The sequence below is a fragment of the Erythrolamprus reginae genome, chromosome 1, assembly GCF_031021105.1.
Source record: "Erythrolamprus reginae isolate rEryReg1 chromosome 1, rEryReg1.hap1, whole genome shotgun sequence".
NCBI classification, from domain to species: Eukaryota; Metazoa; Chordata; class Lepidosauria; order Squamata; family Dipsadidae; genus Erythrolamprus; species Erythrolamprus reginae.
In genome coordinates, this window is record NC_091950.1 from 69,376,261 (window position 1) to 69,403,784 (window position 27,524).

The window sequence follows — 27,524 nt, forward strand, 5'->3', positions numbered from 1 at the left end:
CGAAGGAACGAGGGAAGGAGAGACGGGGGGAAAGGGAAGGACGGAAGAAGAGAGAAAAAGAAATAAAAGAAAGAAAGGAGGGAGGAAGGAAGGAGAGGGAAAGGAGAAAGAAAGAAAAGGAAAGAAAGAAATGTGTGAGAGAAAGAAAGAAAGAAATACGAGAGACAAAAGGAAATAAGAGAAAAGAAGGAAGGAGAGGGAAAGAAAGAAGGGGAAAAGAAAGAAATGTGAGAGAGAAAAATGAGAGAAAGAAAAGAGAGGAAGGAAGGAGAGGGAAAGAAAGAAGGGAGAAGAAAGAAAAGGAAAGAAAGAAATGTGTGAGAGAAAAAGAAATGAAAGAAAGAAAGAAAGAGAAAGAAAAACCGAAAGCATTTTTGTATCATAGGTTTTTATAGACTGAACTTCAGGGCACGTATTACATCGTTCAAGCAATGCCAACTGAAGCATTTCCGCCACTCTTCGACCCTCGAAGGACTTGAAAACTGCAATCCGGGACCGGAAGTATACATTAAGTCCATGCAGACGGCCGTGAAACAGGACGCTTAGGGATACAGACAGAAAATGAGAGTTGGAAGGATCGGTAGAATCCTGCACTGTGTAGTTCTTTGGTTATTCCCACTAAAATAACTTCGGATATGAATATCTGGCCATCTCGGCCGTCTTTTTTTTTTGTAGCTTGCTCACAACTCAGTTGTTGTTTTTTCCTCCAATGATGACACTCCGGCAATAGCTCTTTCTGACTTGCTAGTGAATAATCCAAAACAATAATGAATGATCATCAAAACCCCTGGACTGGGGTGGAACTGGAATCGAAGCCTTGAAGGGACGGGAGGCTTACATCCTCTAGCGCGATCCGGAGTGGACTCTGGGAAGCGCTTTTTTTTTTTCTTTGCAAGGAAAGAGCAGCTCCTTCCATGGCTCCAGGGGAAACGGCTAAGAAAACTATCCGGTAAGTCCTTTAAAAATAGTCCACGATCGAGTACGGAAAAAGGGGTCACTGTATGGGAGCTCCTTATGAACGGAGGCGGTTGTGGTCAGGGTTCCGGTGCCGAGCAGGGTGGGGTGGGGTAAGAAGCAATGGTGGTTTCAGATTATTAGAGTTGTGGGACCCTGTAGGTCAGGGGCGCTCAAACTTGGCAACTTTAAGACTTGTGGACTTCAACTCCCAGAATTCCTGAGCTAGTATGATTGGCTCAGGAATTCTGGGAGTTGAAGTCCACAAATCATAGAAGAGCCAAGTTTGCCTACCCCTGATTTCTAGTCCAACCCCATCTCACCCCTATTTCATTTCAGACAGATAGTCCAATTTCCTCTTGTTTTTTCCCCAAATGCCCTCCCTCTGCTGAACAAATAATTCCCTCAACACTGTCAAACTATTTACTAAGTCTGCACTACTATTACTACTAGTTTCTTCTCATTGTTCCTATCACCCATTTTCTCCCACATACAGGATCCTGTATGACTGTGACTTGTTGCTTGTATCTTCACTATTTATATTAATATTGTTTCCTGATTGCTTATTTGACCCCTATGACAATCCTTAAGTATTGTACCTTGACCAATGTATATTTTCTTTTATGTACCCTGAGAACATATGCACCAAAGACAAATTCATTGTGTGTCCAATCACACTTGGCCAATAAAGAATTCCATTCCATTCCATTCCATTCTATTCTATTCTATTCTATTCTATTCTTGAAGGTCTCAAGTGTTGAAGCTCCCACAACTTCCGAATGCAAGCTGTTCCACTGGTTGATTGCTCTCACTGTCAGAAAGTTTCTCCTTATTTCATAGAAACATAGAAGTCTGACGGCAGAAAAAGACCTCATGGTCCATCTAGTCTGCCCTTATACTATTTCCTGTATTTCATCTTACAATGGATATATGTTTATCCCAAGCATGTTTAAATTCAGTTACTGTGGATTTTCCAACCACGTCTGCTGGAAGTTTGTTCCAAGGATCTACCACTCTTTCAGTGAAATAATATTTTCTCACGTTGCTTTTGATCTTTCCCCCAACTAACTTCAGATTGTGTCCCCTTATTCTTGTGTTCACTTTCCTATTAAAAACACTTCCCTCCTGAACCTTATTTAACCCTTTAACATATTTAAATGTTTCGATCATGTCCCCCCTTTTCCTTCTGTCCTCCAGACTATACAGATTGAGTTCATTAAGTCTTTCCTGATATGTTTTATGCTTAAGACCTTCCACCATTCTTGTAGCCCGTCTTTGGACCCATTCAATTTTGTCAATATCTTTCCAGATTGAATCTCTCCTTGGTCAGTTTCCATCCGTTATTCCTTGTCTGGCTTTCTGGTGCTTTGGAAAACAATCTGACCCCCTCCTTTCTGTGGTAGACCCTCAAGTATTGGAACCCTGCTATCATGTTTCCCCTGGGCCTTCTCTTTACTAGACTGGCCATGCCCAGTTCTTACAACCGCCTATATTATAGTTCCCAGTCCTCCCAATCATCCTGGTTGCTCTCCTCTGCACTTTCTCTAGTTTTTCAGTTTAGAAAAAGCAAAAAAACACCCAAAAAACCCAGTAGGTTTAAGGTTAGCACTCTTTTTTCTGAATTTTAAGTAATGCTGCATACTTCAAAAGGGGATGAGCAAGGGGTTGGACTTGATGACCTGCAAGGTCCCTTTCAACTCTAATAATAAAATAAAATAAATAAAATAATAAAAAATAAAATAAAATAAAATAAAATAAATTAAATTAAATTAAAATAAAATAAAATAAAATAAAATAAATAAAATAATAAAAAATAAAGTAAAATAAATAAAATAATTCCGCAGGGGCGGATTGCTATTACCGCCGCTATGAGTGCACTGTGTGTGCAGCTTTGGTTCTCTTGCATGCATGCTATGTGTGTATGTCCTAGTGTGTTTTTGCTTCTGTGCATACGCAGGAAGCAAAAATTCACTGAAAATATCACGAGGAGATTTTTGTGGGAGTTCAGTGGTTTTTTTGTTTCCGCGCATGTGCAGAAATAAAAAATCACTGAAATATCACGCGTGTGCATCCCCTCACGAAAAAAGATGGTGGGGCTTCTGTGCATGCGCGCAAAGCAAAAATACGGAAAAAAGATGGCGGCGCTCATAGGACTGGTACCGTAATGGCCGCACGCAAATTGCGCAATCTGGCGGCCACTACCGGTGTGCCATCCCCTACCGTAACAGTAGCAACCTACTACTGCTCCCAAGATCAAACCCCATCCTGATGCGGCCTTTAAATGAAATCGAGTTTGACATCCCGGGCCTAGAGGCTAAACCAGTGATGGCGAACCTTTCTTCGCTCGGGTGCCGAAAGAGTATGTGTGTGTGCGCGAGTGCTCACACCTATAATTCAATGCCTCAGGAGGGTGAAAAAGGCTTCCCCCATCCCCTGGAGGCCCTCTGGAGGCCGGAAACGGCCTGTTTCCCAATTTCTGGTGGGCCCAGTAGGCTCGTGTTTCACCCTCCCCAGGCTCCAAAGGCTTCCCTGGAACCAGGAGAGGGTAAAAATGCCCTCCACCATACCCCAGGAGGCTCTCTGGAAGCCAAAAATGCCCTCCCAGAAGCTCTGAGTCAACCTTGAGCCGGTGATGAGATTTGAACCACTGACCTGCAGATCTAGCAGTCAGCTTTAGTGGCATGCAGTCCTGAAGTCTACCTACTGTGCCACCCACATTGTGGGCGCTGGAGGTTTTTAAGAAAAGACTGGACAACTATTTGTCTGGGATGCACTTTGGGAAGGGGATCGGACTAGAAGATCTCCAAGGTCCCTTTCAGACTTTAAGATGTGCAGACTTCAACTCCCAGAATTCCCCAGCCAGCATGCTGGTTGTGGAATTCTGAAAATTGAATCTTAGAAGTTGCCAAGTTTGAAAATTATTGATACAGATGATTTACAATTAATAGAATGAAATACAGATTAGAAACGTCATCTCAGGCTTGGACAATTTTATTCATGAGTTGTTGTTCCTGAGTGATTGCCGGAAAGGGTCAATCTGACCTGCAGAGAGGCAGGCCAGAAGCCAAGAGCTTTGACTGAGAATGCCTGTTTGCAGTTTCCACTTTCACCATATTCCAAAATTGGATGGGCTAGGAAGGCAGAGCCACTGAGCACCCTTCTTAACTCTTTTATACTACTATCGTTTATTATGTCTTTTTATCATTGTTTACATTGTTATTATTATATTATATTATTTGTATTACTGTAGGCTGCCCAGAGTCCGCAAGGAGTTGTGTGGCTTATAAGCCTAATAAATTAAATTAAATTAATTCTGTCCAGAATTAATTGCAAGAGGAGATTCTCCCTCTTGAGGACCCAAGCCATTAAGTCCTTGATAAGTAATAGCCAGCGCCATGAAGTGGATTTGAAAGCCCATGGCAGGCAGTACAGTAACACCAGAAAATTAGTGTTATTCTACTACAAGTGGTTGTTTTTTACAGTTCTTTTCTTCCAGAAAAAAAATCACTAAACAGGTAAAACTCTAGTGATAGAAAATTGTGTTTGAGTGGACTTTTCACACCTTTGTTTTCCACTGAACCTCATCAAATTCTCACAGTTTCAAAAATTCTACTCAAAACTCTGCATCTTGGGCCAACATGAGGGCTGCTGTGTTTTGCACCAGGTGCACCTTCCAAATCATTTCCAAGGGCAGCCCCGGGTAAAGCAAATTGCAGCAAGCTAAGCAGCAAATAAGGAAGGCATGAGAACTCATGGCCAATACACGTAATCTTCGACTTGTGAATTGTGCCCGGGGACCAATTGGCAGCCAGTGTAGTGCACAGAGCAGTCTGCGAACACTCTTCAAGGGTAACCCCATGTAGAGTGTGTTCCAGTAATCAAGATGTGGGGGTGATGAGGGCCTGAGTGATCGTGCACAGAGCCTCCTGATCCAAATAGAGACGCAACTGGTATACCAGGCGAACCTGGGAAAAGGTACCCAGGTTCCCCTGGCAAAGCCAAAGCTGTTCCCCAGACCAGCCCAATATTTATTATTATTATTATTATTATTATTATTATTAATAATAATATTAATAATAATAATAATTTATTAGATTTGTATGCCGCCCCTCTCCGAGGACTTGGAGCGGCTCACAACAGTAGTACAATATACAAATCCAATGTTAAAGCAAAAACAGTTTTAATATTTGATCTTTGTGGAAGTTTGCAGACAGTGTTCTATCTCAGAAGCCTCCAACACTCAGTCCATGGACTGGCACTGGCCACAGCATGCCAGAAACCAGGTCATGGAAATAAGTGAAGCCCCATCTGTGGGATGCAGGCAAACACGCAAAACATGCTCCTTCTGGTCCACAGAAAAAAAAATACTCACTCCACAGAACCGGTCCCTGGTGCCTGCAGTCCTACATAACATACATCTGAAACAAAAGTGCAGCTATTCTACATGTTCTATGTCCAGTGTTGGCCTCAAGTGGGACTGATGCAGGGGTGGGCTGCTGCCTGGGGGGGGGGGACGCAGTGGGGTAGCGAAAATGGAGCTCCACCCCAGAGCACCCAATTTGTACTGAAAGACATTGAAAGAAAATGCAGGGCGTCCTGCATAAACCACGGCCACAGTGTGGTAGTAAAAATTTTGGTAGCCCTTCACTGGACTAATGTCTAAATTTGCCAAGATATCTGGGCCCCCTCTGTGGTTGTTCTAATCTGTATAGTCTGGAGGACAGAAGGAAAAGGGGGGACGTGATCGAAACATTTAAATATGTCAAAGGGTTAAATAAGGTTCAGGAGGGAAGTGTTTTTAATAGGAAAGTGAACACAAGAACAAGCGGACACAATCTGAAGTTAGTTGGGGGAAAGATCAAAAACAACATGAGAAAATATTTTACTGAAAGATTAGTAGATCCTTGGAACAAACTTCCAGCAGACGTGGTTGGTAAATCCACAGTAACTGAATTTAAACATGCCTGGGATAAACATAGATCCATCCCAAGGTAAAATACAGGAAATAGTATAAGGGCAGACTAGATGGATCATGAGGTCTGTTTCTGCCGTCAGTCTTCTATGTTTCTATGAAGCTTTCCCCCCGCCCCAAATTTCAGTTAGCTTAGAATGCATAGAATGGAGGGTTTAGCAGTGTGGCAGTGACATTTCCATAGTAGCAGTTCAGCTTTATAACTTTTCTTCTCCTCTTATCTTTCTTCTAGGCCCCAGCTGGATCGTCAGTTCCTCCACCGATTCCTAAAGATCCAAAGAATTTTATTTCCTACCTTCACCTCTAAGAATGTGTTGATGTTTCTAACCTTGCTTGTCGTCGCTTTGTTGAGTAAGCGAACAATTTTCTAAAACAAGTCATTTTATATGTTTCTTTTTTTGCCATAATGCAGGGTTATTGTCTCTTTTTATTGACATGCCATTACAGCTTATGCTTTTGAAAATGTTTCTCCTATCTCTCCTAGCTCAACTGATCATTTACCAGGTGGGACTGATTCCCAGTCAATATTTCTCAGTTCTGGGAAAGAAAGATCTTTATGGGTTCAATAAGCTGACAGGAGTTGCTCTGATTCTCATTCTACTCAACTCCTTGGTAAGTGATTTTTTTTTCCTTATGAGGGGAGGAAAAGGTTGGGAAGACAACTGGAATAAACATATAAAGTCTAATTTTAGATGTCAAACGATGGGCATTCTGTCAGTCTTTGAAATGTCTGTATATTGGAAGAATGAGAAAATGGAGCATTACCCTTTTATATAATCTGAATTCAGTGACATGATAAAAATTCAGCTTGGTATATGTTAATATTCTTCAGTCTGCACTGGTTGCCGATCAGTTTCCGGTCACAATTCAAAGTGTTGGTTATGACCTATAAAGCCCTTCATGGCATCGGACCAGAATATCTCCGGGACCACCTTCTGCCGCACAAATCCCAGTGACCGGTTAGGTCCCACAGAGTTGGCGTTCTCCAGGTCCCGTCGACTAAACAATGTCATCTGGCAGGACCCAGGGGAAGAGCCTTCTCTGTGGTGGCTCCGACCCTCTGGAACCAGCTCCCCCCAGAGATTAGGATTGCCCCCACCCTCCTTGCCTTTCGGAAACTCCTTAAAATCCACCTCTGCCATCAGGCATGGGGGAATTGAAACATCTCCCCCTTGCCCATGTAGTTTCTGTGTATGATTCGATTGTGTGCTTGTTTTTTATATATTGGGATTTCTCTTGGATTTTTTAACCTAAAATTGTAATTTAGATTGCTAAATATTAGATTTCTTACTATGTATTGTTTTTTACCATTGTTTGAACCGCCCCGAGTCTATGGAGAGGGGCGGCATCTAAATCCAATAAATCTAATCTAATGTAATCATTGGGATATTACCTGGGTTTGCTTTCTCTTTTTTTGACATTTTAATTATTATTTTTTATTATTATTGATATTGAGGTGGAGAGGATATTTATAAAATAATAAAATTTAATAAAAACCAAAACAAAACCCCGAACTAGAACACACATGAGGCTTAACATACATACATAAGCTACAGAAAGTGAGATGACGACTAGAGAACAGCAGAGAAATTTAGGCATTTTGTATCCTTACTGTTCTGCCGGCGTGTCCCAACCGCCCGTAATTACAGGGTAATTAGTCCCAAACAGACACACACCCCACGATAGAAGGAAAACAAAAGGTCTTTATCAACAGAAAAGCAGAAACAACTCCCTTTTCAAATGTCAAAGGGATTTTCTGGTACACACAAGGTACAGGTTAAATGCAATCCAATTTCTCACCCATCTGTGTATAGATATAGATCCATATATGTATAGATCTAAATTGGGTTGTGTTGCTTTCAGCTTTATATGACTCCTTATATAAATTAGTCAGAAATATACAAAAAAAAGTTCCTTGAGTGCATTTGTTCAATACTATGCATCAGATTGAATCTGACATGATCACTTATCGGAGAGGGGCGGCATACAAATCCAAGTAATAAATAAATAAACTTATGCTCCCACAACATTCCCTGTGATCCTGCTTTCCAAACTGACCAAAAGAACAAGTTGCCTGTACATTAAGGCAGTGTTTCCCAGCCTTGGCAACTTGAAGATATTTGGACTTCAACTCCCAGAATTCCCCAGCCAGCATTCGCTGGCTGGGGAATTCTGGGAGTTGAAGTCCAAGGTTGGGAAACATTGCATTAAGGAATTAAAGATATTTAATTATTCTCAGAGTTGGGCTGCTGCCTGTTCAAACCGGTTGTTTTGATTCTGCATAATAAAAATAATCTTTATAACCTGCTTTAGGAAATGTAGCTATTTGCTCACCAAACATCCAAACCATTCCTTTTATATGTTGTCTCTCCCCATGTTTGATCTTCAGTATTCTCTCTCTCTCTCTTTCTCTCTCTCTCTCTTTGTCAGCTGAAGAGTTTAGACCAGTTTATATGCAATCTGATGTATGTCAGCTGGAGAAAGACTCTCACTGAATACCTCCATGGCTACTACTTTCGGGGCCAGGAATATTATATTCTGAATGTTCTACATGAGGAAATTGATAATCCGTAAGTGTCTAACCATTTTCAATTCCGTTCTAGCTATTGTTAGAGATGTTTGTGCATCTAGACTCATCCAGGTCTGTCTTATATGTGCTTTTTTTCTCATCTCAGTGTCCATGGACACTTATTTATAGTCACAGGGAGTTCATTTCATTTTAATTCTATCACCACCTACTATGGGTTACTTTATACTAGTATTGCAGCATATTTCAATCTAAAATGCACCAGTCAGATTGAGGTTCTCCTGAAATGGACATTTTTATTAATGGGAGATATATTTTGGGATTGTATATTTTAGAAGTTGGGCTTCAGACAGTCAATTCTGCATACTTCCTTGATAAAATATTTGAGCTGTTATATAATAACTATAATAACTGTAATAAAACTGAGGTAGTTGCATTTAGATTTAAAATGTTCTGTGTCAAACTAGGTTTCTGGTTTTAAAAATACAGTGATACCTCGTCATACAAACCCCTCGTCGTACAAACTTTTTGAGATACAAACCCGGGGTTTAAGATTTTTTTGCCTCTTCTTCCAAACTATTTTCATCATACAAACCCAAGCCGCCGCCACTGGGATGCCCCACCTCCAGACTTCTGTTGCCAGCGAAGCGCCTGTTTTTGCGCTGCTGGAATTTCCCTGAGGCTCCCCTTCATGGGAAACACCACCTCCAGACTTCCGTGTTTTTGCGATGCTGCAGGGGAATCCCAGCAGTGCAAAAACAGGCGCTTTGCTGGCAACGGAAGTCCAGAGGTGGGGTTTCCCAGCGAGGGGAGCTTCAGCGAAATCGCAGTATCACAAAACATGGAAGTCCGGAGGTGGGGTTTCAAGGACTTCCGTGTTTTTGCACTGCTGCAATTTCGCTGAGGCTCCCCTCGCTGGGAAACCCCACCTCCGGACTTCCGTTGCCAGCGAAGCACCCGTTTTTGCGCTGCTGAGATTGCCCTGCAGCATCACAAAACACACAGAAATCCGGAGGTGGGGTTTCCCATGGAGGGGAGCCTCAGGGGAATCCCAGCAGCACAAAAACGGGTGCTTCCGCTGGCAAAAGGGGTGAGTTTTGGGCTTGCACACGTTAATCGCTTTTCCATTGATTCCTATGGGAAACATTGTTTCATCTTACAAACTTTTCACCTTACTAACCTCGTCCCGGAACCAATTAAGTTCCTAAGATGAGGTATCACTGTATATGATATTAAATAAAATTAAAAGTCTTATGCATCTTAAATATTAACACAGATTAGTTACGTATTACAATTTTGTGGAGTATATCCAGTTTACTAGCTAAAGAGAATATAACCTTGGAGAGGAATTATGTGGGTTTGGTTTTCAACATGATGCCCAGAAGTACCAGTACCAACACACCCATTATCAGCAGGGTCTCTGCAGATCTCCCTTTTTCATTTTAAATTTTTCTTTTAATTTAGAAAAATGGGAAGCTGCAACATTGTATATTCTTTATAGTCTAGTTAACACTTACCAGCATAATCGTTTATTTCCAAGACTGCCTCTCCAAGTAGCGTCCTCACACTCCTTGATAATACAGCTATTTCTCAATTTATGACCAAAATTCCAATTAACTGTAATTGTTAGTTGTTGTAGTCATTAAGTAAGATTACAGAATGGGTTTGGTCTCTGGCATTTATTTATTTACCCCATTTATTAATGTTCCCTCACTTTGTTCTGAGGGAAACCTGAGGGAAAAAATTATATAACAAAAACATTTTACAGTCTGACAGGTCACAAAATATGAGAACATATATACAGATAAACACCCATAGCCAAGCAATTCAAAGCCTGCTGGGGTAGGAAGTTCTTAATAATCTTCTAGAATGAAGGGAAGGGACTGCCTGAACCTGGAAGGAAGCCATAGTACATCTATGTTGGTTATGACCTATAAAGCCCTTCATGGCACCGGACCAGATTACCTCAGGGACCGCCTTCTGCTGCACGAATCCCAGCGACCAGTTAGGTCCCACAGAGTGGGTCTTCTCCGGGTCCCGTCAACCAAACAATGTCGCTTGGTGGGACCCAGGGGAAGAGCCTTCTCTGTGACGGCCCCAGCCCTCTGGAACCAACTCCCCCCAGAGATTAGAATTGCCCCCACCCTCCTTGCCTTTCGTAAGCTGCTTAAAACCCACCTCTGCCGCCAGGCATGGGGGAATTGAGATACTCTTTCCCCCTAGGCCTTTACAATTTTATGCATGGTATATCTGTATGTATGTTTGGTTTTTTATTATAATGGGTTTTTAACTGTTTTTAGTATTGGATTATTGTCATATACTGTTTTATTACTGTTGTTAGACGCCCCAAGTCTGCGGAGAGGGGCGGCATACGAATCCAATAAATAAATAAATAAATCAAGTCCCATGAGCCCTATCACGGAAGGTGATTTTCATCAGGCTGCCTCAGGATGAAAAGACCAACCAAGTGGAATCAGTTTGGAAAGCAGGACCACAGGGAATGGTGTGGGAACATAAGTGATCATTTCCACTTTGAATTGAACCCAGAAATTTAGAGAATTAATAATTAACATTGATATATAACTTAAAAGACTGTTGATATTCATTACTATTCTAACCTAAGGCATGTTTCACTTGAAATAGCGAATGAATTATTTTGTTCATGACACATTAATTTTTCTCCTTTGCTGTTCTTGTCACGGCGGTATTGTCAAGCTAACATCTCTTTTTTGCACAATTGTTTAGAGACCAGAGAATCAGTCAAGATGTCGAGAGGTTCTGCAGACAGCTGAGCTCCATGGCCAGTAAGCTGATCATCTCGCCTTTCACCCTTGTTTATTACACCTATCAATGTTTTTACAGGTAGGAAAGTTGCCTGCACTGGCTGCCGATCAGTTTCCGGTCACAATTCAAAGTGTTGATTATGACCTATAAAGCCCTTCATGGCATCGGACCAGAATATCTCCGGGACCACCTTCTGCCGCACAAATCCCAGTGACCGGTTAGGTCCCACAGAGTTGGCCTTCTCCGGGTCCCGTCAACTAAACAATGTCATCTGGCAGGACCCAGGGGAAGAGCCTTCTCTGTGGTGGCTCCGACCCTCTGGAACCAGCTCCCCCCAGAGATTAGGATTGCCCCCACCCTCCCTGCCTTTCGAAAACTCCTTAAAATCCACCTCTGCCATCAGGCATGGGGGAATTGAAACATCTCCCCCTTGCCCATGTAGTTTCTGTGTATGATTCGATTGTGTGCTTGTTTTTTATATATTGGGATTTCTCTTGGATTTTTTAACCTAAAATTGTAATTTAGATTGCTAAATATTAGATTTATTACTATGTATTGTTTTTTACCATTGTTTGAGCCGCCCCGAGTCTATGGAGAGGGGCGGCATATAAATCCAATAAATCTAATCTAATGTAATCATTGGGATATTACCTGGGTTTGCTTTCTCTTTTTTTGACATTTTAATTATTATTTTTTATTATTATTGATATTGAGGTGGAGAGGATATTTATAAAATAATAAAATTTAATAAAAACCAAAACAAAACCCCGAACTAGAACACACATGAGGCTTAACATACATACATAGGCTACAGAAAGTGAGATGACGACTAGAGAACAGCAGAGAAATTTAGGCATTTTGTATCATTTCCGGTCACAATTCAAAGTGTTGGTAATGACCTTTAAAGCCCTTCATGGCATTGGACCAGAATACCTCCGAAACCGCCTTCTACCGCACAAATCCCAGCGGCCGATAAGGTCCCATAGAGTTGGCCTTCTCCGGGTCCCGTCGACCAAACAATGTCGTTTGGCAGGCCCCAGGGGAAGAGCCTTCTCTGTGGCGGCCCTGGCCCTCTGGAACCAGCTCCCCCCAGAGATTAGAAGGGCCCCCACCCTCCTTGTCTTTCGCAAGTTACTCAAGACCCACCTATATCTCCAGGCATGGGGGAATTAAGACATCTCCCCCAGGCTTTCTTATATTTTATGTTTGGTATGTATGTGTTGTAAGGTTTTTTAATTGTTGGGGTTTTTTAATGTAATTTTATTATTAAATTTGTTCCATTGTTATACTGTTTTTATTGTTGTTGTGAGTCGCCCCGAGTCTTCGGAGAGGGGTGGCATACAAATCTAATAAATTGAATTGAATTGAATTCAATTGATTCCTATAATGAAGAGCCTGCTTGCAGTGAACCCTGTCACATGGGGATGTTCCCCTGCGCTAGCTCCCTGGTAGTTATATGATACTGACGGCAGTCCAGGACTGGCTCATTGCAAGCAGCAAAGCAAACAAACAAGTTCACCCACAATCTTGTGGCTGTCCTGCAACCTCAAGAAACTACATTTTCTTCCCTTTTCCCTCTTTGATTGAAACATGCATTCCAATGTGGTTCATTGCAGATATATGGGCCCTACACACCAGCACACAGTTCAAAGTCATTCAATAGTACCTGAAAGCCATTGCAATTTTCATTTGGTCAGGACAAAGCAGAAAAAAGCAAGGCTAGGATTACAGTGTGCTGTGGAATGGCTTGTAAATCAAACTGATCATGTTCAAGTAGGCTATAATATTGTCCACTCACCTACTGATAGTAGCATGGAAGCAGCGGTGGGCTACAAGCCAGAATGCTAAATTGCGCTCGCCGCCGCGGCTCATAGGTTCTTGCGGGAGCAGCACGATTTTGCTGCTGCACCTGTGAAGGTAGGAAAATTGCGCATGGAGCCACAGGTAAAACCTCGCTGAAACACAGGTGCAATTTTGCTACCTCCACAGGTGCAGCAGCAAAATCGCGCTGGTGTCGCAGGAATTTACCAGCTGCGGCAGCAAGCGCAATTTAGCGTCCCGGCTCGTAGCCCATTGCTGCATGGAAGGGATGAAAATACTCTAAAACTAAATTATTTATTTATTTATTTAATTATTTATTTATTAGATTTGTATGCTGCCCCTCTCCGCAGACTAATAATCCCTCCCATCTTGCATGTCCTTGAAATTAAGGGATTTAAACTCTGATAAAGTGACTGTGCTGATTGGACATTGTTGGTCACACACCTAGACAGTACCTAGTATGGGGAACACTGGGAAAAAATAACAATAGTACTTAGACTTATACAGTGTACTGTTTCGTAGTGCTTTACAACCTTCTCTAAAATGTTTAAGAGACAGCATATTTCCTCCAACAATCTGGGTCCCCATTTTATCTACTTCCAAAGGATGGAAGGTTGAGTCAACCTTGAGCCGGTCAGGATCGAACTCCTGGCAGTTGGCAGAATCAGCCTGCAATATTGCTTTCTAACCACTGCACCACCATGGCTCTTACCTTTAACTCTTTATTTACCAGATCAACATTTTCCAGTAGAGTTTTGTAGCCTTGTAGCCATCGAGGTTAAAAGGGAAGGGAAATCAGTGATGATGGTTACAAGATACAGTTGGAGACTATCAAAACTCTACTGGAAATGGTTGGTTTGATTGACAAGGAGTTTAAGGTACAAGTACAAATTTTTTGGGAAGGGTAGATTCAAGAACAGTGTATGTATAAACAGCTTTTATACATGGGAAACAAAGATTGTGTGGGAGGAAAAGGGAAGGACTGAAAAGAGCAAATGCAGTATGTTTCTTGTCAATTTAAAATATTTACGTGGTTTCCAAGTTGATATGTTTATGATATTCTTCCTAATTCTCTATGCTTATTTCCAACAATTTTTCAAACTGCTATTTTTGCCTACAGCATGTCTTCAGATAGGATGTGTTTACAATTCAGTGAATAACAAATGTCAGGATTAGAAAAAAATAAGAATGGAATGGAATGGAAGCTTTCACTTGGTGCTTCTTTAGGGACAAAGTGAGCATCAAAAAAAATATTTGGCAATTATACAAATGCCTTGCAAAGAGCATTTCTCAACATCCACTTATCCCAGATAGCCACCCATCTTGGATAGCTGAAACCACATTGCAATAGCGCTCAAGGGTTGCAGTGTTTCCGAATACAGTTGAAAGAGATGAATTTGGGTGGGTATCTCTTAGGTTCAGGAGACATTACAGCTCTTTGCACAGTAGATTTAGAGGAGGCTATGAAAAGTCAGTAAAATGCTATTTTATTTAATCTTATTGTATTTTAATGCCATGGAAGGAAATTAATGAGTTTTCAGCATCAAGTACAAAAATATTCTGATCACCATTTGCTTCTTTTGAGCAAATGGAGTGGAAAAAGACTAGAAAATTTTCAAACTAATACAATTGTATATTTGGAGAGTCTCAGTTTAGTAGAACTCCATAGAGCAGGGGTCCTCAAACTTGTCAACTTTAAGACTCGTGGACTTCAACTCCCAGAATTCTCCAGCCAGCATAGCTGGCTGGAGAATTCTGGGAGTTGAAGTCCACAAGTCTTAAAGTTGACAAGTTTGGAAACCTCTGCCATAGAGTAACATTTCAACTTCACTTAATGGCATTTAATCTATTTAATATTTCCAGCTCAGGATCTATCTACTCGACTACTAGCAAACCTCAGTTAAGTCATAAGCAGAAAGAGTAGCAGTAACTATTCTTCAGATTGTCTGCCCACAGATTCCATGTCATAATATATTGAATACATGAAGAATTCTCCTAGTTTAAAATGGGGTGGAGGCAGCAGTAGCTTTTCAATGACAGTCACTATCCTACCCTACGGTATTTGTAATGCTCTTTGATGAAAGGTGATTCTAACTTAACAAGGATACTTGAGTCCAGAATTTCCAATGCAGTCGTAAATTTATTATGCAGTCATAAATTTTAATGTCACATGATTGCACATAGCAACAGCAGTTCTGGTAGTCCCTGTTTATCATTCAGCAATTCACTAAAATCATTAGACTTTATTGTGATTGCAACTTCCAACTTCCTGCATTCTTTCCCATGAGCTCTGTTGAAGAAACTGGAAGGAAATGTTGCAAATTGCAATTGCATGACCTGGGATGATTGAAAATCTGAACTGATTACCAAGAACTAGGATCATGAGCATGAGATCACGGGATGCTGTGATGGCCAGATCTTTGGGGACCAGCTGTAACTACCACTTGTTCTGGACTCTTGCCAGTTTCATTGAACAAGTACGGTAATCATTAACTAAAGACCACTTATTTATTTATTTATTTATTTATTTATTTATTATTTAGATTTGTATGCCACCCCTCTCCGCAGACTCGGGGCGGCTCACAACAAAGTGAAACAATTTACAACAAATCTAAATTACAGTTTAAAAATATTTTTAAAAACCCATTTTCTAAATAAACATACATACAAACATACCATTCATAAATTGTATATGCCCGGGGGAGATGTCTCAGTTCCTCCATGCCTGACGACAAAGGTGGTTCTTAAGGAGCTTACGAAAGGCAAGGAGAGTAGGGGCAGTTCTAATCTCCGGGGGGAGTTGGTTCCAGAGGGTCGGGGCCGCCACAGAGAAGGCTCTTCCCCTGGGGCCCGCCAACCGACATTGTTTAGTTGACGGGACCCGGAGAAGGCCCACTCTGTGGGACCTAATCAGTCGCTGGGATTCGTGCGGCAGCAGGCGGTCTCGGAGATATTCTGGTCCAGTGCCATGAAGGGCTTTAAAGGTCATAACCAACACTTTGAATTATAGATGGTTAGTGTTAATAACTGTGACACTAATAACTGCTGTCCATTTATAGTGTTACAAAAATAAGCCTCCTAGTCCTAACTTTTCTGCATTTCTCTCTTTTAGCACTGGTTGGCTGGGTCCTCTAAGCATCTTTGGCTATTTTATCATTGGGACAATTGTCAACAAGTTCCTAATGAGTCCCATTATTTCAAAATTGGTGCACCAGGAAAAGCTTGAAGGTGATTTCAGGTGACTATATTGAACAGATCTTATTAATTGGTTGACATCTAAAATGACTTGTGGTGTTATTTCCAATACATCAGCTTAGTTGTGATATCAGTTCAAGTGGTTAAGATACAGGACAAACAGGTCAGAGATGCTATTAATGTTTTTATGCCTCTTGCTTAAGATGCTGCACAATCCTTGTACTTATTACTGTCCTTCTGACCGGACAAAATTGAACGGGTCCAAAGACGGGCTACAAGAATGGTGGAAGGTCTTAAGCATAAAACGTATCAGGAAAGACTTAATGAACTCAATCTGTATAGTCTGGAGGACAGACGGAAAAGGGGGAACATGATAGAAACATTTAAATATGTTAAAGAGTTAAATAAGGTTCAGGAGGGAAGTGTTTTTAATAGGAAAGTGAACACAAGAACAAGGGGACACAATCTGAAGTTAGTTGGGGGAAAGATCAAAAGCAACATGAGAAAATATTATTTTACTGAAAGAGTAGTAGATCCTTGGAACAAACTTCCAGCAGACATGGTAGATAAATCCACAGTAACTGAATTTAAACATGCCTGGGATAAACATATATCCATCCTGTTCTGTCTGGGTTCCCCCAGACCTCAACACCAACTGGAAAAAACAGCCAGACACGCTGGTAAAAGCAAAAGTACTTTATAGCTTGAAAAATAAACACAGAGAAAAACCTGTTCTTCCCAACAGGCAGGCTAGGAGACTTTACAGCAGAGTCCTGATGTCCAGACAATACAGCAAACTTCTTGCTGGCACACCCACCACTGTAGAGCATAAGACCCCCACCTTTCCCCCCCAAGGTTTCAGTAGTCAAAGTCACAAACCAGAATTCCAAGATACCAAAGATCACAGCCAGGTCCCAGGACTCCCAAAGATAATACTCCACAAGCCAGGAAGGGTGGGTCTGCCTTTTAGCCTTTCCAGAGAGCACCACACCCAAACCCAGCTGTTGCCTCTTTAGTGCTGAAAGTACCTAGCCAATTGGTCCCTTCTTTGTGTTGCTCTTCTCTGTCGCAGATCGATTATTGCTTGTGCATTTTCCTCTAAGGAATCCAGGCTGCTTGCTGGGGAGAGCTCCCTCTCGGGGGCCTCTGGCTGTTCCCCCTCTTCCTCAGCCTGGGATTCCTCCTCCTCGTCTGCCTGCACCTCCTGTTCCTCATCCTCCCCCTCTGAGCAGGAAACCGACAGAAGATCAGCCGTTCCCTGAGGGGCCTCGGACGGAATCACAACACATCCTAAGATAAAATACAGAAAATAGTATAAGGGCAGACTAGATGGACCATGAGGTCTTTTTCTGCCGTCAGACTTCTATGTTTCTATGTTTCTATCTGTAACATTATGTTGTAGGATAATTATGAAAGGGGTTTTTTTTTGAAATTCTGATTGTTTCATCTAAGAAATTGTCACACACAAAAGAAAAGGTTTTCCTTTTTTCTAACAGGTTTAAGCATATGCAGCTGCGGGTGAATGCTGAATCTGTTGCTTTCTACAGGTAAAATATTTTTCCCTTTTTTCAGTATCTCCTGTCTGTCTTCAAAAGCAAGAAAATTGTATATTACATTTTTATGGATAATACATATTCCATATACAGTAAATAGAATTTCATGTAGTTGTCATTTTCCCCCAAATTATTTTCGTCATGCCTGTTCATGCTTTTGAATGATTTTTCTCCCTTTTTTCAAATTTAAGTTCCCTTTTCTTAAGTTATACATGCATTCATAACCATCACTGTATTCTTTTTGAGATGAGCAGTATTATACTAAATGCAGGAAGAGGATAAAAAATAATAAACCAAGGTAATTAAAGCCACATGATAAGGAAAGGAAAAATATACTTAAATTAATTTATACCAACTATATAGCTTTTTATATATTTCTGTCCTTGCTTTTACCATATATGAATTCTATTTCTACTATTTAAATGTGTCATCTCTTTCTTTTTGAGGGTTAGATCAATTTCATCCAACAATGTGTGACCAGGTTCTATGTCGATCAATAACTTCAAACAATTTTAACAAAAATGATGGAACTTCCTTTCCATCCATTTGGTAGTCATCAGTTCTCTATCTTGATTGTAGGTTGTAGGTTTTGTTTTTTAATTATTTGTATAAAGTGGAATGAATCTATCACCTCATATGTACAAAATTCATTCCACTTTGTACAAATAATTAAAAAACAAAACCTGCAACCTGGTGACCTACTTGTGAGTTTTGATGTTGTATCCCTCTTCACACAAATACCAATTAAAGAAGCCTTAACAGATATCCAAAACAAATATAAGCCCCCCAAATATATCTAAGATCTGACCAACCACTGTCTGACAAATGCATACTTCATCTATAATGAACAAAGATATAAACAGATAGAAGGAGCCCCCATGGGATCACCCCTCTCACCTGTCATCGCAAACCTCTACATGGAATATTTTGAAAACAATGCATTGGAGCAATCTAAACACAAGCCTAAACTTTGGCTGAGATATGTAGAAGACACTTTTGTAATTTGGCCACATGGAAAGGAAAAACTAGACAATTTCCTCACACATCTCTATAGCCTACACCCCAAAATACAATTTACTATGGAAACAGAAGCCAATGATCAACTTCCCTTTCTGGATGTCCTAATCTATAAAAAACCCAATGGCACCCTAGGACACACCATCTACCAAAAGAAAACCCACACCAACCGTTATTTAAATGCACACTCCCACCACCACCCCGCACAGATCACCTCAGTAGCCAAAACTCTCATCACCAGAACCAAACGCCTAGCTGACCATGAGCACTTAAAAACAGAATTGAACAAACTCAAAGATGTATTAATTTCTAATGGATTCGAAAGAAAAGCAATTACAAACCTAATAAAAAAAGAGACATCCCCCAAAAATCAAGACCAAGAACAAGATAATGGCACCACCCTCCTCCCTTACATCAAAGGCACCACAGACAAAATTAGTAAAATTCTTCACAAACATAATATCAAAACTTCATTTGTCACTAACCAAAAAATATCAAACATCCTAAGAAACCCAAAAGATAAAATCCAACTCGAAAACCAAGGAATCTATGAAATCCCTTGCAAAACATGTTCAGCCACATACATTGGACAAACTAATCAAAGAGTAAACGCACGCATTGCAGAACATAAGAATGCAGTCAAAAAAGAAGAAAAAACTTCCTTCCTTGTCCAGCACATTAAAAAAACAGGGCACGAAATTGACTTTGAAAAAACTAAATTACTTTCCAAAACAGAAAATGTATACAGAAGGATAATTATGGAAGCCATAGAGATAGAGAAGCACCCCCTCAGCATGAACAAAAGAGATGACACGTCCTGCCTACCAGAGATTTGGAAACCAGCCTTAAACAAAAAAACATATCATAATCATCACCATGTCAATCCTTCAACTAAATGTGATTCCACCAACCAATCAAATCATTAAAACATAGTCACCCAATCTATTTGCTACATTCAAACCAAATCTCCACCCCCAACACTATATATAAGGAACAAATGGCAGTTGCAAACATTCCATATTTTCAACAACACGAAGCTTATAACTTCAGCCTGATGATGGTGAATGTGATTTCACCGAAACGTCGGATAGACACTCAAAATATTACACGGGGCAAAACCCGAACTCAGAACAATCTACATATATATACCCGTGAAAATCTACGAAAACAAATGTGTCACATGTTTAAGCTGAATTTGAAAATTAAGGGAGACTAGGATAGATCTATTTTGGCCTTATTTTGGCCTCATCAGCTAGCCATACCCACTGGGACTTGAACCTGCAACCTTTGCCTTGTAAGGCAGAGAATTATCCTCTAGGCTACAGTATCCAATCCCTTCAGCTCTGTACCAGGGAAGGGTTACATTTTGTGTCGAATCACCCTGGTATATTGAAGGAACATCACAGCTCCTTTTTTGCCTCTCGGCCCAACACAGGGCCATTTCCAAGGCAGTTAATTTTATTGATAGCCGACAATTCTATCTGTATGTGTATACACACACACACACACACACATAATAAAAGACATGATGAAGGTTATAGAGGAGATACTCATAGTAAAATATATCTAAGAAATAATAGAAAAGAAGATATAGGAATAGAACATATCAATGAAATAATAGAAGAAGAGATATAGGAATAGAAGAAAGGTATAGAAGATATAGGTGAGCAATAGGACAGGGGACGGAAGGCAATCTGGTGCACTTGTACTCGCCCCTTACTGACCTCTTAGGAATCTGGATAGGTCAACCATAGATAATCTAAGGGTAAATTGTTGGGGGTTTGGGGATGGCACTATGGAATCCGGTAATGAGTTCCACGCTTCGACAACTCAGTTACTGAAGTTATATTTTTTACAGTCAAGTTTAGAGCGGTTAATATTAAGTTTAAATCTGTTGTGCGCTCTTGTGTTGTGGTGGTTGAAGCTGAAGTAGTCGCCAACAGGCAGGACATTGCAGCATATGATCTTGTGGGCAATACTAAGATCTTGTTTAAGGCATCTTAGTCCTAGGCCTTCTAGGCCCAGGATTGAAAGTCTAGTCTCGTAGGGTATTCTGTTTCGAGTGGAGGAGTGAAGGGCTCTTCTGGTGAAATATCTTTGGACATTTTCAAGAGTGTTAATGTCTGAGATGCAATATGGGTTCCAAATGGATGAGCTGTATTTGAGGATGGGTCTGGCAAAAGTTTTGTAAGCTCTGGTAAGTAGTGTGAGATTGATCATGCGCTGGAACCACTGCATCAGAGGGACATTTTGGTGGAAGGGCAAGGTAAAGGGCCACAGATCAAAATAGAAGGAACAGGCATGGCCCATCTGACTTTCTGCTTTTTGCCACACGAGGTCACTAGTGGCAGTGTTTCAATGTGGTTTGAGTCTAAATGCTTCCCGGAGATGATGGAAGCTGAAACTGAAGTGATATATTGAATTACAGCAGCAAACAGGGCTCCTTTTTCCATCTTTTAATTATGGCATTGCCTGAATGCTGGGAATTCTAAGTCCACATACCGGTATATTAAAATTGCTAAACCACGGATTTAACATGTTTTATGAACACAAAATAGGAAGAGTTCTCTTATGTTTTTTCTAATGCTACATTTGATTTCCTGGCCCACAAAACTGAGTTTGTAGAAAGGACCAGTATAACTGACTGACCGTGTTCTTTTTATTTTGTTGTTTTGCAGAGCTGGGGAAGTTGAACACATGCGAACCAACTACAAACTTCAAAAACTTTTAAAGACGCAAAGGGAACTGATGGGAAAGGAACTGTGGCTATACAGTAAGGAGAAGCTTTTATCATCTTAACTTGTACATTAATTATTTATTTTATTTATTATTTATTTACTTATTTTGTCAAGTATGTATTTGTAAATATACATAGATATAACATTGTTTATATATATAAGATGGATTCTGCTAAGAGGGAACAATTGTACAGAGGCAATAGGCACACTGGTGCACTTATGCACGCCCCTTACTGACCTCATAGGAATCAGGCTAGGTCAACAGTGGACAGTCTAAGGGTAAAGTTTTGGGGGTTTGGTGGCAAAACCTAACCAAGCTTCACTAGGGATAAACTTTAAATCTTGCATATTGGAAATATTTTGAGGACAAAATATTTCAAACACTAAAGTAGTCAAGCATCAGCTAACTCTGAATCAGAAGATGAATTCTAAGGCTGTCCAAATGCAAGTGGAAATATTTGATTTCTGACCTTGAAAGATAACAGTCTTTAGGGTGAGTGTTAAAGCAAGACACAGCTTTTAACGTTTTTGAACAAAGTGCAGTGTTCCCTCGATTTTCACGGGAGATGCGTTCCGAGACCGCCCGCGAAAGTCAAATTTCCACGAAGTAGAGATGCGGAAGTAAATACACCATTTTTGGCTATGAACAGTATCACAAGCCTTCCCTTAACACTTTAAACCCCCAAATTACCATTTCCCATTCCCTTAACAACCATTTACTCATAATTATTACTGGTACTCACCATTGAATAAGACACTTAGTGATCCTGATATTTATAAACATAATTATTTATTAACAATAATAATTTTTTTTTGCGATAACAACGCTGATTGGTCGAGATTTTGGCCAATCAGCAATGACAGACAAAAGTTTGGCGATGACGTATGACGTCATTGGGTGGGAAAAACCGTGGTATAGAAAAAAACCCCGCGAAGTATTTTTTAATTAATATTTTTTGAAAAATCGTGGTATGGGATATTCGCGAAGTTCAAACCCGCGAAAAGCGAGGGAACACTGTATTCAGCACTTGAATTTTATGGGATTTTCTGCGTCTATTCAAAGGACATTCCCAGTGTTTTGCTATTCAGAGTAATGTAAAAGTGTATCTGTGCTGTTGATATGTATGTCCCTAAATATCAGAATCTAGTATGGATCAGGGATATTTCTTCCAGGCTAAAACAAGCACAATGTCAAACATATATCTAATGATGTAGGATCATGGCTATAAGTGGGTCAAACTGGTCTGTCTTCATAGGCTGCCTTATCAAAGGCTAATTAGACTTTAATTATACATCCCCCTAAGTCATTTTTGTTTTGAATAACTGCAAGATTTGTGCAACATATAACATGCTATTTTAAAAACACGGTAAGGACTGGAGGCATACCTTGTAAGAATGACATTGAACATATTTGCTTTGGCCGACACTGCTAAAGCAATGTTGTTGATATAGAAACATTCCCTACTTTGCAAATGTAAACATCATTTTCAATGTGATTTCAGCTGAAGTGCAAGTGATGAGTGTCTAAAGGTAGTGCTCTACAATAAACTTTGTGCCCATGTGAAGAAAAATTGTATCTTTCTGCCCTTGAGCCCAGTACTGTATAGCAAAACCTGGGTCCTATTACCTGTTCAAAAGCTCCCTTCTACTGACTGTAATTATGCTGATATGTTTTTTGTTCAGTTGGGATCAACACCTTTGACTATTTGGGCAGCATCCTGAGCTACGTGATTATTGCCATTCCTATATTTAATGGAGTATATGATGGTCTGAATCCCACAGAATTGAGCTCCTTAGTTAGCAAGGTGAGCTTTTGCAAATTTTCTGGGGTGAAAGATCTTGTTTTTATATTAATTAAAGGCTTGCTCTCAGTTTATATTCTGTAGCTTGCTCTGCAGTGGTCTTAGAAATTCTTCGCTTGGGCTGTTTACTGTTGCTTTGTTTGGCAGTTTCTTGATTGGGGTGTTTTTTACTTGATCATTGATCTGATGTTGATCTTGGACTTAATCTTTGCTCATCTGGGTGCTGATTGCTGGTGGGGAGGTCCAAAAAAAGGTCCCATTAGAGAACACTCACAGGACACTCAACAACATCTTCAAGAAATCCAGTTTACCAGAGAAAAAGAAAACAATTCACTACCTTGTTTTGGACCTAATACCAACTTCAGGTGGTGGATGAAATTGATTGCATCAACAATGGGTGCAGTGTTGGAAGACTTGAAGGACCTTAGCAACCACATAGACCTGAAGAAAGTCTATGTATTTGCTAAGAGTTGACATCAGCTTAATGGTACATAAACAGTATATAAATATAAGTCCTACAATTGAAATTGTGGATGCTATTAATCTATTCAGTTTCTCCTACCTTATGCTCATATATTTTGACTCTGCTCCTGAATGAAGGATAGGAACTTCATCTACATTTAGAAAGATGTCAATAAAGTTGAGATACCCAGGTTGCTGAACTTTGCAATATATGTCAGGTTCTGCACAAACATCCCAGGGCATTAACTTATAATTATTTTCCCCTGTTGCTCTCTTTTTCTTTAAAAGTCACAATATTTTCAAAATACTGTTTCCAGCCTCAATTTAAAAAATGAGAAATGCTAATCAAACCCTAGCTTCTCTGAGGCTATTCTACATATTTAAATCCACAATGTTTCATGAATTTTAAAATGCTTTACAGAAATGAAAATAATTCAGTAAATGAAGAATCCAGGAGTCCTGTGTTAGGGATGTCGTTGCTTTTTAACCAAGGCGAAGCCTAGAATAAGAGACCCCATTCTTTCCTGCCATAGGATACTTGTTGTTTCTACGTACTGCTGACTGTTGGGATCTAACTGGCTTGTATTAACAGCATTCAAGTTGACATATTTATTGCTTCACTTGTCTCCTCTTTCAGGAGTGCTCTCTTTCTGAAAAGGAGGCGTCACTGAAATAACTCTTTCGAGGCACGTTGCCCGAACTAAATTCCTGCTTGCTTTAAATCAATCTAAAAATAATTGGGCTTATATTCTTTACTATGTAATGAAACGTTTTTGGAAGAGGAAGGAAATTCTCAAGATATTCATATATATACTCATACATAGCAAAAGGTGTTTCTATTTTTCTCTGAATTTGTCTGACAAATTCTGGGAGCAGCAAAAGAATCAGAAATTTATCAAGGAACACTTTCTCAGCATCAGGGTAATGTAGTTAGAGTTGCCTTTGTCTTGTGGGCCATTTCCCCATCTTGGCCTAACTCTGTTTTCATGTGTTATATGAGAAGGATGGCAGGCCAAGTAGTAATCGTATAGAATGGTGGTTAGGTAAGGGAAGGTGGCTACAAATAAATGCAATATGTAAATATCTTAATGAAAGGGAGAATAAAGAAGTACTATGAAGGGAGGAGACAGGGTTAGATAAAATAATAAGAGAAAAAAGTGAGGGGATAAAGGCGCAAGCAACCAATATACTGTATATAAATTGCTAGTGTAGTCAGAAGGAGATACGATTGATGGATTGACTAAATGGTGGCAAAATGAGATACAAATAGAGGTACAAGAGATGGAAAATATAGTAGAAAATATAAGGAAAATTAAAAATACAAGAATCAGGGAAATGAGAAGGAAAATATTACATAAATGGTATTTTACTCCCGTTCAATTCGCACACTTTCAGCAGAATGTCAGGGGGAATTGTTGGCATGGGTGTCAAGACAAAGGAGTGTTTATGCATATGTTTTGGGAATGCCCGATAGTGCAGGAATTTTGGCAAAAAGTGAAAGAGGATATCAATAGAATGCTAAATATACAATGGACAATCACTAAGGAAATGGCAGTACTAGTAAAAAGCAATGCGATGGGAGAATTTAGAGAAATAAAAAAAGCAGCAATAGAAAGTGCTCAGGCAGTAATAGTTTTGGGTTGGAAGGATGCGACAAAATGGACAATGCAAAATTGGTATAGGTATATGGTGGACCATATTCGATTTGAAATTATGGATAAAAGGATAAATTCGGATAAGGAAACTGAGTTGAGACAACTGATGGGACGGTGGGACAAGGTAAGACAATATATGACGAGCAGAATCCGAGACCAAGCTACAAGAAATAAATTGGAATCACTCTATAATATGTAAACAGATATATTGCTCTTGGGTCAAGTGGACTATACAAGAAACACCCCCATTTTGGTGGTGGGGAATGTGTGTGTGTCTGGGTGGTGGGCACAATTCACTATGCACTGTTTTATGTTGTGTGATATAAAAATTGTTTAAAATTAATTTTTTTAAAAAATTAAAAGTGATTTTGCTTTGCAGAATGCCTTTGTTTCCATGTACTTGATTCACTGTTTCAGCAACTTAATTGATCTCTCTACCACAGTGTCTGACGTAGCTGGCTACACGCACAGGTATGTATATTCTCTGGGTTTAGGAAGCACTCAGATAGCATGGAAGCTTCTGGATCTCTCAAGCTCTAAAGAGCAAAAGAACCCATCACTGTTCGTTCCAGAAGTCTATGATTTTTGTCAAGTTCAAGGACTACATCTGGGTTTGAAGCAAGGGTGGGCTGCTAGCCGGAATGCGTCTCCGTACGCGATTTTGCTACCTGCACGGGCACAGACGCATAATTCCACTCGAACTTACGGTACCTCCAGAGCCGCGGAGGCGGGCCCAATTCAGTTTTCCAGCTAGCAGCCTACCTCTGGTTTGAGGGCCTCGTTTCAAAGATGGACAACCTGATCTCCTTTTGAAAGGAGAGTTTAACAGTTTGAAGAGACAAAATGGGTGTCTTAAATATCTGGTTTTTCTTACATAGGCTGTAAAAAAAGTGGAGGAAAGGCAGAGTTTTCACCCTTCTCACTTTGAGGCCATAAAGAGTAGGTCTGTCATAGAATGTCTTCTAAGATGCCTTTTTAAAGGGGAGGGGGAATAACAAGGCAATATCTCCCCCCCCCCCCATGAGACCTAAAATGCTAACCATCAAATTCTGGTGGTGTTGGAGACTCCTGATCTAATTAGAAGTGGTAGATGCAGCAGAACAAAGAATCATATTTTCAACATCTATGGTGGTTAACTTCAACTGGCACTTCTCTCAGGCTACAGGGCATTCATATTTGAAGAGCATGTCAGGTGGACCCTGGAACTCTACAAACATTAACTACTCCAATGTATCTAATCATATATGATCTTTTCCCCTTTTTTAGCAAATATTTTCTTAGCTTTGGGGAAATCGTATAATGTAAACATTTTTCTTTCATCTCACTCCCTAATCACTGGTTTCTGTAGAATTGGAGAGTTGCAGGAAGTATTGCTGAACCTTGCCCAAAACCAAAATCATAGTGAATCACAAGACAAATGGGACTTTGACAGGTACGTAGCCGTAGGATATGGGATGGCAATTTGGTGCTTATGCCACGGTGCTCCTTGGTTATTTGGCTTATCATATAAATTATAGCTAAATATCTTAGCCATATGGAAGAATATTCCCATTTATCATTCTGTGATGGATTGGCAGAGAAATAATTCTGAAAAATTCTAAGGCTATACTGTATAGGAAGTTAGGGATGTAAGAAGCTACATTATACCAGGTCAGACTGTAAGATCCTAGTACAGTGGTACCTCTACCTAAGAACGCCTCTACTTACAAACTTTTCTAGATAAGAACTGGGTGTTCAAGATTTTTTGCCTCTTCTCAAGAACCATTTTACACTTACAAACCCGAGCCTCCAAAACTGTAACCGGAAAAGGCAGGGAGGGGGGGCCTCTCTAGGAATCTCCTGGGAGGAAACAGGGCCGGAAAAGGCAGGGAGAAGGCTCTGTGGGGCCTCTCTAGGAATCTCCTGGGAGGAAACAGGGCCTTCACCCTCCCTGTGGTTTCCCCAATTGTATACATCATTTGCTTTTACACTGATTACTATGGGAAAAATTGCTTCTTCTTACAAACTTTCCTACTTAAGAACCTGGTCACGGAATGAATTAGGT

General features: G+C 40.3%; 1 protein-coding gene across 4 annotated transcripts in view; it reads left to right on the forward strand.

The window, feature by feature from the left end:
- Positions 1 to 508: 508 nt before the first annotated feature.
- ABCD4 (ATP binding cassette subfamily D member 4) overlaps positions 509 to 27,524 on the forward strand; it is a 54,609-nt gene continuing 27,593 nt past the window's right edge. For 2 of the 4 annotated variants that reach the window (XM_070754941.1, XM_070754934.1), the window contains exons 1-11: positions 834 to 949; positions 6,159 to 6,277; positions 6,411 to 6,538; positions 8,357 to 8,496; positions 11,199 to 11,315; positions 16,171 to 16,296; positions 17,750 to 17,800; positions 21,502 to 21,596; positions 23,245 to 23,366; positions 25,860 to 25,951; positions 26,829 to 26,912. In XM_070754941.1, the coding sequence (XP_070611042.1) occupies positions 915 to 949; positions 6,159 to 6,277; positions 6,411 to 6,538; positions 8,357 to 8,496; positions 11,199 to 11,315; positions 16,171 to 16,296; positions 17,750 to 17,800; positions 21,502 to 21,596; positions 23,245 to 23,366; positions 25,860 to 25,951; positions 26,829 to 26,912 (1,109 nt within the window). In that variant the 5' untranslated portion in view covers positions 834 to 914. Of the gene's footprint in view, positions 950 to 6,158; positions 6,278 to 6,410; positions 6,539 to 8,356; positions 8,497 to 11,198; positions 11,316 to 16,170; positions 16,297 to 17,749; positions 17,801 to 21,501; positions 21,597 to 23,244; positions 23,367 to 25,859; positions 25,952 to 26,828; positions 26,913 to 27,524 lie in introns of all 4 variants that reach the window. The other 2 variants (XM_070754944.1, XM_070754929.1) reach the window with 2 other exon arrangements.